Source organism: Ursus maritimus, unplaced genomic scaffold, assembly GCF_017311325.1.
Source record: "Ursus maritimus isolate PB19 unplaced genomic scaffold, ASM1731132v1 scaffold_2, whole genome shotgun sequence".
Lineage (NCBI taxonomy): Eukaryota > Metazoa > Chordata > Mammalia > Carnivora > Ursidae > Ursus > Ursus maritimus.
The window spans coordinates 12897145-12910230 of record NW_024424452.1 but is presented as its reverse complement, the minus strand read 5'-3'; the positions used below and the strand labels follow the sequence as shown (position 1 = coordinate 12910230).

The following is a 13086-nucleotide window of genomic DNA, read 5'->3' as shown; positions in this document are numbered from 1 at the left end:
TATCTCATTATGGTTTTGATTTCCATTTCCCTAATGACTATGATGAGGAGACACTTTCACGTGCTTACTGGCCATTTGTATATCTTTTCTGCAAATGTCTATTCAAGTCCTTTGCCTACTTCTGAATATTAAAAACACTTATCAGTTCTACGATTTGTAAATATTTTCTCCCATTCTGTAGGGATCTTTTTTTTCACTTTCTTGATAATGCCCTTTGAGATACACAAATGCTTTCAATTTGGAGGATGTCCAATTTTCCTATCTTCTCTTTTGTTGCTAATGCTGTGAATCTAAGAATCCACTGCCAGATTCAAAATCAGGAAACTGACCCTGTTTGCTTCCCAGACTTTCATGATTTTAGTTCTTCTACTCAGGCCATTGATTTATTGTGAGTTAATTTGTGTACATGATGTGATACAGGGGTCCAAGTTCACTCACTTGCATAAGGAAATCCAGTTGTCCCAGCAACATCTGTTGAAGAGAGAATTCTTTCCCAACTGCATGGGCTTAACACGCTATCAAAAATCCGTATGTATGGGCTTATTTTTGGACTCTTAATACTATTCCATTGGTCTGTGGATCTATTCTGATGCCAATATCATACTGTTTTGATTACTGTAGCTTTGCTATAAGTTTTGAAACTAGTAAGTGTGAGTCTCCCACTTTGTTCTTCTTTTCCAAGATTGTCTTGATTACTAGGGGTCTCATGCCATTCCACAGAAATCTGAATATCTGGTTTTTTTTTTTTTTTTCATTTTTGCAAAAAAGGATGTTGGAATTTTCAGAGGAACTGCCCTGAATCCATACATTGCTTTGGGTAGAATCTCAATATTAAGTCTTTGTATCCATGAACACAGAATATCTCTTGCCAATTCCTTTTTGATCTAATGGAAAGTAAATTCAGGGCAACCAGTCAAAAGATCTCAATGACTATACAATACCATACTCTTGTCCCCTGACTTAACGTGGCCTTCATTTTTCCACTCTGTGATGAAATTATGATGAACTAATCCTGGAATAACTTCCAGGGTCAGTGAGATCTCGTATTAAAACCAAAACAAAAGCTCAGAGGAGCTACTTAAGTATTAAGTATTTTAACAACTTAGGTAAGAAATACTGCTTTATTATAACTTATAGTTCCATCACAAAGTTAATGAAACACATACACACACAAAGAAATATTCTTATACACAGACATACCCACACAGCAAAAGACTGAGTTATACTATTTATATAATTGATATTAAACCTTATTAGGAGAGGAGGCAATTATCTATAACTAAGATATTAAGAGTACTATAGAAATAAGTGTACTTTGTTTATTCTACTTAATTCTTTTAAGAATTCAATGTTCCAGGCATCAAGTCTCGTTCTAAATCTCTCAGACTTTCCTGGGAGGTGTGTCTTGGGACTGTCCACCTTGGATGATAGAGAAATGGATGGGAGATGATTATAGGGAATGACTCAATGTGCTGCAGTGAGCGACAACCTTTTATGCTTATGAAACACCCCTCAGTTAAAAAAGTTTTGAGCACACTTCTAAAATACATGTGTTTATAAATTATATACTTGAACTATCCCGGCTCATTAAATTACGTACTAGCAAAGTTTCATTTCTCTTGTTTCTAGACAAAAAATTATAAGATCTAATATTTTTTTCCTGCAACATACCGAATCATCCTGTACCCCAGGATGAAGACAACTGCTTTAGAGTGTTAAAAAAAGAGGGAGATAATGGGGCAAAGGTTTTTGCTCCTTAGTCTACATCCTAACTCTGCACATTCTTCTTGAAACTCAGACCCTCTGAATTGCTCTTTCTCGAGAGTACTGTATCACTTAAAATCTGTTAATGTTCCTTCATTAGTATCACTAATAAAAATTTCTCCCTACTCCATCATTATATATATAAGAAAGCTTCCCAGTATTGCTTTCAGGGTCAACAATCCTGTTCTGTGACATGTTAGGTTAGAAGAAAAGAGCCCAGAGCATCAGGCGGCTCCCAGGAGTGGCCAAGGAGCATCTGCCCTGTTGGCATAGGAGGCTGGAGAGTAGCCACAGGCAGGTCTGGGGGCTGACAGACCCCTCAAGAGATACGGTACATTACCACAAGGATTTTTCTTTTGGAAATCAGTCAGGAAATAAAACTCCTTCTCTTGCCAAGTAAGTGGCTGGTTACTCACCCCTTCCAACAGAAATAAAATGGCAGATGGGGATGGTCACCAATCTCACGAGCAAAGAAATTACAAAAAGCCCAAAGTTAAATGAGGTCATCCTCCGGGGTAGCACTGTCGGACTACTATTTTTCATTTGCCAACTGATAAAGAAAGTATTATCCCTTCCCTTTGTAATCTTTTGTTTCTAAGGAGACAAGGACTCCCACTCACCTTATTATTTGTTAAACCACATTTTGGGTCACACTAGAAAATGGGATGGAGCCATCAGGCCAGGCTTAAACAAGTTTGCTGAGACAGAGGGGACTGTAATGCTTGCATAGACCAAGTGATGGGAAAGGACAGGAGTGTCGGGAAAGTGAGACTGGACCCAGAGGATGTGTGTGGTCTGATGGTTTTTGTCTGATTTTTGTTTTAAACTTACGTCGCTGAGCCTTTCCCGAGAGCTGCTCCTGTGGAAGCCCTTGGATTCTCCGCTGACGCTGTCACTGTCACTGTCCCTGCAGCTGTTCTGACCTGGCTTGAGCTAAAGGCAAAAGAAAAGAGGAAAAGAAAAAAAGTCAGTGGTCTCCTCACACAACTGCTCCTTTGCCTGTGTTCTTGAAGTCTTGTCAAAAGTGAACAACTTAAGGTCCTGCATTTTAACACTCTTCTCAGCTTCTGAGTCGTGCCAGGCAAGCTGCCACAGGAAGAAACATGGAGAAGGATCAGCAAAACATTTACCATAAAATGTCAGTGTAAATAAGAGTGAGCAAGCCTAAAAAAAAACACTTGACAAAAATCTAACAAAGGCCCATGCATTTTGGAAAGTAATCTTCCCTCAGATTTTTCCTCTGTTCCACTGGGAGGGTTTTTTTTTTTTTTTTGGTCAATAAAAAGACCAAAAACACTGAATTAGCTACAGTCAGATTACACCAACTCTGGTTGCTCACCTTATTTCCCCCTGTCCTCCTCTGACGAAAGAATACAACAGAACAGAACGAAAAACAATGTTTTCTTCTCCTAGGAGAAAATGATGAGATGCTGTGTGTTATCCTTTCACCATTGGGAAGACACTGATCCTGATTTCTGAGGTCTCTTGGCAGATATTTAAGAGTATCCAGATTCAGATATACAGCTTAAGTAATTAAGACACAAATCACTCAACAAATACGTATTAAGTGCCACGTTTGGACCTGGTAGTAAGAGCAGGAAATATGATGCTAAACCAAAAAGAAAAAAGTCTCTGATCTTATGAAGCTTACGTTTTAGCAGTTTCTACACATTTACCCAGCTCTGATCCCCATGTTCAGAAAATTCTACACATTCATCCATCTCTGATTTTCATGTTCAGAAAACTCTACACATTTACCCAGCTCTGATTTTCCATTAAAATGAATAAACACATAGAATTTCAAACTAGTAGTCTATATGAGACTAGGAGACACACACATATGGACCATTAGCCGACGAGGGCATCATCAACAACCACCTTTGCAGAGACCCCAAGCAATCTGATGCAGGTTACAACTCACAGCCCTTTTATAATGTTCTCAATCTAGCAAGAGAACGACGGCAAGACAGGCAAATACAACAACACAAGGAAATACACGCTAAATGGAACACCAAAAAGTAGCCAGTGACATTAGGAAGAAAAGGAATCTCTGAAGCCTTGGATTTTAAAAGCAGATTGAGCTCCTACGGCTGAGAGGAGAGGGGAAGATACTCTTGATGGGAGAGAGGCAGAAAGCAAAGGCAGGAAAGCAACATGCCAGGAAATGATCAGAAGGAGTCTTATCTGAAACAGAGATTTCCTTCTGGGAGGAAATAGGAAGAAACATTACAGAAGGGTACATGGATCAGACATGGAAAGTCTCAAACAAAACACGGGCCCCATGCTTCTGGGCAGGAGGGAATTTCAGAGAGAAGAACAGGTAATAGGTAGCAAAATTTTTGCTTGCAGGTTTTCATGTGGCTCTGGGGCCAAAGGGGAATGTGAACCAAGACAAATGGAGAATGAATCTGAATCCACATTCCCTGTCTAATGTGCTTCTTTTAAAAACTACAGTTCAGATCCCACTTTGGGTCACACCATCTAATAAGCTGTCCCCAAATCCCCACTATACAGAGCACTCTTTTTTGCTCTCAGCCTTTCTACAAATCCACTTTTATCACTTTCTTCTAAAAATCCCTTTCTCCAGAAGTCTTCTCTAATGGAACCCAGAAAAATGATACTCATTTTAGTTTGTATCCTCCTGGGCCCTTAAGTGCTTCGTTTCCTTCTAAATTACTGCTAAATCTGCTAATTCTAAGTTAATTCAGATGCAAGCTATATGAGCCTTTTCTTATTACTATGGAATAAAAGTTCAGAATATTGTCATTCTCTTCAAGTTTTCATTTTTATACTTATAATAAAGGGGAATTTAATCTAAAATGAACATCATTTTCTCTCAATTTCCTGAGCATGTCATGTCCACCTCTGTCCCGCATCTGTCTATTAAACACTAGATTTCCTCAACCCATAAAGCTCACCCTCACTTTCTCTCTGCTTTCCAGGTCAAAATTATTTTGAAAGCTCACATAGGATCCACTATGGTTTTTGAAGAGCTCTTTCTTTCTTTCTTTTTTCAAAATTTAGGTAGTATATCATTCTTCATTAAAGGCTTTTGATAATTATGATACATTTTCAAGTCTGAAAAGGCTTACTGTTAAATAAATTTGACAATAAAATCTGTATGTGGAGTAGACACTCTAATTTATAGGCCATGTCATAATTTTTATCTTTCTGGATCTCTGAGTTAAGAAAAAGCAGGTAAAGCTACCTCCGATGTACGAATGACGAAACAAATAGAGCAAATGATGTGCTCAGATTTAGGAAAGAGGTCTAGGACTCAACCCACGCCTGCTTACTGCTCTCTTCATTTTACTTCTCAGACGCTATTTAGATGTCGGCATTTCACATGGAAATAATGAGTCTGCACTATATTTGGATTTTCTATAGAATACGTTTTCAATATATTCAATCAATAGATTTATACTTCATTCACACAAAAAAGAAATCTTATAAGGTGATATTTGACCAAGAGATGTTTATAAAAACTCAGTCCCTGAACCTAGATGAGAAATAAACACCCAGCAGGGAATTAATAGTTAGAAGAGCATAAAGATTTCTCCTGATATCCATCCACCTGGCTTCCCCAAATCTGGACATTGCATCTGGGTCTCTTCCATGTTTCTTCATGGAAGGAAAGTGATGACTTCAACAGGCCTGACAAGAGACTTCAGCGGCTCTGATGTGTATCATCTGACTACATGTTGATCTAGGCTAAGGGCAAAACCCAAGAAGCACTGAGACGAAGCAGCTTCCTGGCCTTCCCGGTGCCCTGCCAGCAAAAGCACTTGCTGAATTCTCTTCGGCGAGCCTTACGTAAAATCCACCCCCACACTACCCTTTTCTCCTCCAAAGCCAGGCTCAAGTTTAAAGGAAACTTAGGATTTTAAGCTGTCAGACAGCTCAATATTTCAAAGAAATGGATTGACTACAGTAAGTACTAAAGCTAAACCACAAGATTTCAGGCAAAGAAGTATTCATTCCTAATCCCATGAATACATTTAAAACTGGCATTTTTAGCCTTATCCAATGGATCATTTGGGGTAGCACAGCTAACTTAGAAGTTGTAATCCTTCACCTGAAATTCCCAGCTATTGCCTAAAACCAAGAGACATTACAAAGGCCAGGTGCTGGCTTAAACATTTAAAGACCTAAGGAAAATCGATCCGCCTGCATTGATTTGTCCTAGCATCCATGCGGCTGTTGTAAGAAAGCTTTTGCCACAACAGAGGCAATGAGATTTCTTACTATCACCTTTTAGATACTTTAAAATACCTCGTTTTTTTAAAAATTACTGTAATTCACTCTTATTTCCAGAAGTTTCTTCCCATCAGAATATTATATAATTTAGGCATCCGAATTAGAACAAAACAGATGAAATAAGAGGAAGCTAGTATCTGGCATGAGTGGTAGTAATCCTATCAATAAGATTAGCAATTTTTATAAACCATAAAAAGTTGGCTTGTTTTCCATTATTTCATTGTCAACAATACATTCAAAAACTCCGAAGCTGTGATCTTGTTAGAGTTAACTGTTATTAATGGCTAATTAGGAAAATAACGATCCGCGGTTTTATCGCGGTTAACGAACATGTAACGAAATCCCATCACCCTGGACTCAGTGAAGGTGGAGCCATTCTGTACACCCCTGCCAAGATTTGTGAGCCAGGCTATGCCACTCTTTTCAGCTTCAGTATGGAAAGTTCTAGATGCTAGATGCTCAGTAGGTGTCATTAATTCTTCAAACAAAATTCACAGAAGGATATAGTATGTGGAGAAGACACCTATGCCTGAAACTCAAGAGGAATGACTTGAATTATGCGCTGCAATGCAGAAAAGCATCCAAAAGTAATCTCCTACCACCGTTTTGGTTCCTCAAAGCAGCATAAATCCTATCTCAGACTGCTGAGTTTTCCTGCAGGGATCTGAATGAACTCCACACAATGTTTTAAAAAAGTGTCAATAAGCAAGCACAGACTTTTCTTTTTTTTCCAATGATATTTTGTATCATTCCTAACAGCAAAACAGCAAGTATTTAATCTTGTAAAAATGTGGGTTTTGTTTTTTCAAAAAGAAACTTTCCCTATTTGTTGGAATCTTCCCCATACATTGGTGGCATGTGTACTATTTTTAAATTTTTGCTTTATTTGAATATAGTCGACACACAATGTTTTACTAGTCTCAGGTGACAACATTGCGAGTCAACATCTCTCTATGCTATTCTATGCTCCCCATAAGTGTAGGTACCACCTGTCACCACACAACACTATTATAATACCATTGACTATATTCCCTTTGTTGGACCTTTTTATTCCTATGACTTATTCATTCTACCACTGGAAGTCTGTATATTCCACTGCCCTTCCCTCATCTTGCCCATCCCCTCATCCCACGTTCCTCTGCCAAACATCGCCTTGTTCTCTGTATTTAAAGGTCTGATTCTGCTTTTTGCTTATTCATTTGTTTTGTTAATTAGATTTCACATACGAGTGAAATCATACAGTATTTGTCTTTCTCAGTCTGACTTATTTCCCTTAGGACCTTTTAGGTCCATCCATGTTGTTACAAATGACAAGATCTCATCCTTTTACATGGCTATAGGATAATCCATCGTGTGTGTGTGTGTGACGTCTTCTTTATTCATTCATCTGTCAACAGACAGGTGGGTTGCTTCCATATCTTGGCTATTGTAGATACGTGAAATAAACAAAAGGGTGCATATATCTTTTCAAATTACTGTTTTTGTTTCCTTTGGGTAAATACCCAGTAGGGGAATTACTGGATCATAAGGAATGTCTATTTTTAACTTTTTGAAGAATCTTCCTACTGTTTTCCACAGTGGCTTATTCCTTGAGTTTTAAAAGGTATTTAAGATGAGAGAAACAGAACCAAACTAAAGAACGTAATGAAAAAACTGACTCATTGAAATCAGCTAACAGGAAAAAACTCCCATAAACAAAATTACAAAGTTAAACAAAAAAACATTTTCTTAAAAAATTATTGATACATTGTATTTTTAAATGTACAGTAACAAGTTGTGCCTAAAAGCTAAACTTTAAATTCTGGAAACTAGGGCAGGGCAAGGAATTTGTGTAAAACTTCTCTGGGATCACAGAATCAGAAGTTATTTTCTTATTGGCTTCAATAGCTACAGAAAGTGTTTTAACTAAGGATTTGATAAACATAGAGTTCACCATTAGTAAAATTTAGATATTAAAAATAATGTCTTCTAAATCACTGTCAAATATTAAAAGGATTAAAATCATTACCAATATTCTCTATTGAGAATATTTGGAAAATAAGGGAAATAGCAGGAAAGCAAACTATATGACTAAGTATGTTGGTTGTAGTAATAATATATACAGATTAAGCCCTATTTTTTAAAAAAGCAAGGACACCTAGTATCTGTTAGGTAAAATAAATAAAAAATATCCAATTATTTGTCAGTGAAAACTCCTCAGGTTAAAAAAAGAGAGAGAGGAAAAAAGACAAAGAATTAGAAATAAATGGTTAGGTGAAGTCATAGGTCAAAGACAGTCATTTGTTTTAAGAGGTACCATCTTTACCTTTTACACTTCTGTACTTTACACTAAAGGAGAAAATTACCAACGTTCATGGGCCAATGTATAAAGTTAAGAAGTATCTTAAGTCATCAAGAAATGGAGATGGGAGTCTTTAGCATCGTACTAACCAGGGAGCAAGAACACAGAGCCACAGGAAAGGACACAGATGCTAAAACACTCAGTTTGTCTCAGGTTGGTATGTAGTGAATTTGGTAATTCTCAGAGACCAAGTCTTTCAGGGCACCCACAGGCCATCGGCACCAGCTGCAGATGGATGAGGCCACAAGGAACATCAAAATACATTTCAAAATGTAGATATCACATGAGCCACCTTCTCTATGATAAAAATTAATGACAACCTCACCTAGAGATTTTTTTAAAGTCTTTTTTTAAAACACATTTTTAAAAATTCTCTCCACATGGGGCATCTGGGTGACTCGGTTGGTTAAGCATCTGCCTTGAGCTCATGTCATGATCCCAGGGTCCTGGGATCAAGCCCCGCATCGGGCCCCCTGCTCACTGGGGAGCCTGCTTCTCCCTCTCCCACTCCCCCTACTTATGCATCCTCTCTCTCTCCAATAAAAAAATAAAATCTTAAAAAATTCTCTCCACAATTACAGTTGAGTCAAAGACAAACACACCATTTTAAAAGAATAAAAAAAACTAGAAATATGTAAGATAAAACGTTTATAGGATGCTGTAAATTCTGTCCTAAAGGCGAGCTTTTTAAAAAGTGGAAAATAATAGAAATAAATAGACTAGTTGCAGAGATCAAAAAGAAGACAAAAAAGCAATGGCAGGGAAAACTAGAGAAAGGAAATTCTAAAAATAAAAAGTACAAGGGCGTCTGGGTGGCTCAGTCAGTTAAGCAGCCAACTCTTGATTTTGAATCAGGTCATCTCAGGTTTTGGGACTGAGCTCTGCATCAGGCTCCGTGCTCAGCATGGAATCTGCTTGAGGATTCTCTCTCCTTGTGCCACCCCTGCCCCCTTTTGTGCTCTTGCTCTCTCTCAAAATAAATAAATAAATCTTTTAAAAAATTAAAAAGTACATAATGAACTGGAAATTAAAATACTGGACACTATTAATAAACTAGAGTATAAATGGGAGTGAAACCCACGGAATTAAAAGAGACATACTTCTTACAAATCTAGGAATGAAAAGAGATAAAGAGCGAAACCAAATGCAGAAACATAATAATGTGATAATTTAATCATATATAATGTGATAATATAAGAACATGATGATTATTATAAAAATGTAAGAACAGATCTCTAAACTTTAATACTAAACATTCTATGGTGGTACTGTCAAAATCATAATCAAATAGTGTAAACTTTAAAAATTTTTAAACAAAATTTGATTCAGAGCATTAAGAAAAATATGCAAAGCTAACCTGTGCGCAAATCCAATAATATAAATGAAACACAAAGGGAACAAAGGAATGATTTTTTAAATAAAAGACCTGCAAAAATCTGAATAAATACAATAAATTGAATTTAATAATAAAGTAAAGGGTAGTTCACCAAGTTCTAACAATTTTTCACAAGAATGTAAGAGATCACCAATTTGCAAACGGACACAAGGGAAATTTTTCAGTTGATGGCAAAAGTCTAAAATTGGAGTATGGCGGTGATCATACAACTCTATAAATTTACTAAAACTCACCCAATTGTACACTTACAATAAGAGAATTTCAGGACATGTAACTTTACATTTCAATAGGGAGGTTTATTTTAAAAATAGAAAAGATTCCATCATTCTTATCTCTTACTCCAGAAACAGTCCCTTATTAAGGACTTACCTGTTAGGTCAGGCTCGGGGAAGAGAACTCCCTTTCTTAAAGTCAACTATGCTGCACAAAAATCTACTCATGAGAGTCAAAAGGAGGCAAGTTATCCTGAGGGACATCTTGGAATTCTGCCTACCACAAGACAAGAAAAGGAGAAACTGCTTCTAACTCCATTTTTCATAAAATAATTCCAGTGGAGTTAGTAAAGTTTCACTACTGCAAAACAAAATAGGGTTCTTGGACATGCCCGGATTTCGGAGTGTTATTTATCTAAATGTGTCAGTGATGTTCCCAAATAAATATTTAAGGTACGGCACAGATAATAACTTGAAGGCTGTGTTATTAGCTTGGAAAGGGAAACTATCCAATTACTTCCATTCGCCAATCACATACATTATTCAACACTTAACGGGGTTTGGTGGACTTCGCAGCAGTAAAAATAAACCCTGAAAGTTAATAAAGAGAGGAAAATAAGCCAAGATCAATCTAACTACATAGTTTCAAACATAAACAAGAAGCAATTAAGACAATCAAGAGCAATCTGACCAACTTTGATATCCTTCCAGTAGACATACTCAACCCAGACAGCAGAACTTAATAATGTTCTACAGCTTATCAGGAGAATCGTAACTCTCTATGATTTAGCCAAGAGGCTATTACGATATTGTTTCTTTATAACTTAATAATGTGAAGGGAGGAGAATGGAAGTGTAAATAGCAGGGTTTGATATATAACTCCCATCTCTATCTACAACTTGGGTACTATTTCTAGGCTGAATTATGTTGACAAAAAGCATGATAACATACCTGACTTCATTTTCTACTGAAAAGGAAGTCTAAACTATAGGGGGTGGGGGGAGGGAAGGATGTACAAGAATGGAATTAAAGAGAAAAGCCTGAATGAGCAAAAGATGTTTGGCATTCCTTGGGTATGACTGTGGACTACAAGATAAATCTGTTTTCAAATTAGCTCGGAAATTCACAGGCAGTACACGTGTGCAATGCAACAATAATTTGATGAAAGAATGTTTGACTGCTTTGGCAAAGTTTCTAGCCTTCTGATAATGAGATTTTGATTAATAAAAAGAAATTCTGAGACAGTATTATTTGGTTGGTGAGAATGAATATACAAAAATAACAAATACACAGAACTTACGTTTTATATTTTGCTATAAGAAAACATGTTTTCAAACAACTTTTTAAATGGCCTGGCATTCTTTAAAATAGCCATCACTCCTAGACACAGAATGCTTTATGTCTTTTTTCCCATTCTACCATAAAAAACTAGCCAACTGAGCTCGAAGGAAAGAAATACGCAAGATGAGTTTGACACATTTTGTCATCCCTGAAAGACCATGTCAAAGAGACCTGCGAGCCAAATTTGAGGTGCTTCCACTAATGAGGATGGGACAATTTTATTGTCAATAGCATAATAACACAATGAATTAAAACATATCAAACACGGTTATACAAGTAGACAATTATATTAAAAGAAAACCAACCAACAAATAAATACCTTATTGGTTATCTTTGGAACACCTTCTGAGGTTGAAAAAAAAAAATAAAGCAAGGAATCAAGCATCAATGGCTGCTTTATCATAAAAAGAAAGAAAACCAGATAATGCATGCCTCCTGATGTGAGAACACATCACTCAACCCTCTCAAAACAAACAAACAAAAACAAAACAAAACAAAAACAAAAACCAAACCTGAATCTGATTTACCACAGTTTCTAATACAAACTTATAAGAAATGTAAGGGATAGGGGCACATGTTAAACTATCCATCAGGGGATGTGATATCAGCAAAATCCAGAATCTCCCGATTCCGTCAGTGAATCAGTTGCAAAGTAAACACCAAAGACTAGGAATGAGATAACACATAGGGCATCTCAACCAACTGCAAAGTACTGATCTTGTTTTAAACCTAATTTGTACGAAGTGTAAAATATTATGAGGCAAACTCAGAAATATGTCCATTGATGAGTGCTGATGACATTAAGAAATTATTCTATTTCGATATAGTTACAATAAAAAGGGAAGGCCTTTTGTAGATGCACACCGAAATATTTATAACCAAAATGATTTGGCATTCGGGATTTACCCTTCAAAATAAAGCAGGTGATAGGGAGAACAGTGCCTGTGGGGAGGGGGTTGGGGACGATTAGGGATACAGATGGAACAAGATGTCTTAATTGTTGAGGTTGGATGATGAATATATACATGTGGGCTTATTACACTATTATCTCTACTTTAGGACGCATTTTAAATTTTACACTAAAAAAGGTTTTAAAAACCTTATCTCCAGAAGAGGCATTATTCTCCCCTAACCCATATACGTAGTGGCTATTCATTTTCATTGCTAGATCTAGAATTCGTTAGGATATAAAATACTCTGGTTGCAAGCTATCAAAATTTTTAAGATAATGAATTTTTAGAGCAAACCTCTTTCCAACTTGCCACTGTTTTGATACCAGTACATTTCAAATCCAATCAAAAATTAAATTCTCGCCAAGGCTGAGGGTCCTCCTCTCCCCATGGGTCTCTTTAATGTCTAAGTAGACTCAGGCTGCCGTAACAAAATTCCATAGACTGATGGCTTAATCAACAGACATTTTCTCAGTTTTAGAAGCCAGAAGTACAAGATCAAGGTCAGCATGGGCAGTCTCTGGGAAGAACTCATTGTCTTCCTGGCTTATAGACAGCTACCTTCTGTGCCCTCACATGGTGGGGAGAGGGAGAGCTAGCTCTCCAGTGACTTTTGTTATACATCTGCAAGGCCCTGCCCTTTATGATCTCGCTTCACCTTAATTACTTCCTTACTCCAAATACATGAGGGTTCAACATATGAATTGGGAGGAGGCATAATTCAGTCCATAGCACTTAGTAACCTGTATATCACTAAACTTACTGCCAATTAGTAACTATTCCATACTAAGCTCCATTATTTCCATAAGAATAGAAATGAACTGC

At 36.9% G+C, this 13086-nt stretch overlaps 1 protein-coding gene across 1 annotated transcript in view; it reads right to left on the bottom strand.

Annotated features, from left to right (window-relative positions):
- Nucleotides 1-13086, bottom strand: part of AUTS2 (activator of transcription and developmental regulator AUTS2) — a 1108719-nt gene that overhangs the window by 609744 nt on the left and 485889 nt on the right. Inside the window, exon 3 of the mRNA XM_040634983.1 lies at nucleotides 2596-2697. Coding sequence (XP_040490917.1) covers nucleotides 2596-2697 — 102 coding nt within the window. The remainder of the gene's footprint in view (nucleotides 1-2595; nucleotides 2698-13086) is intronic.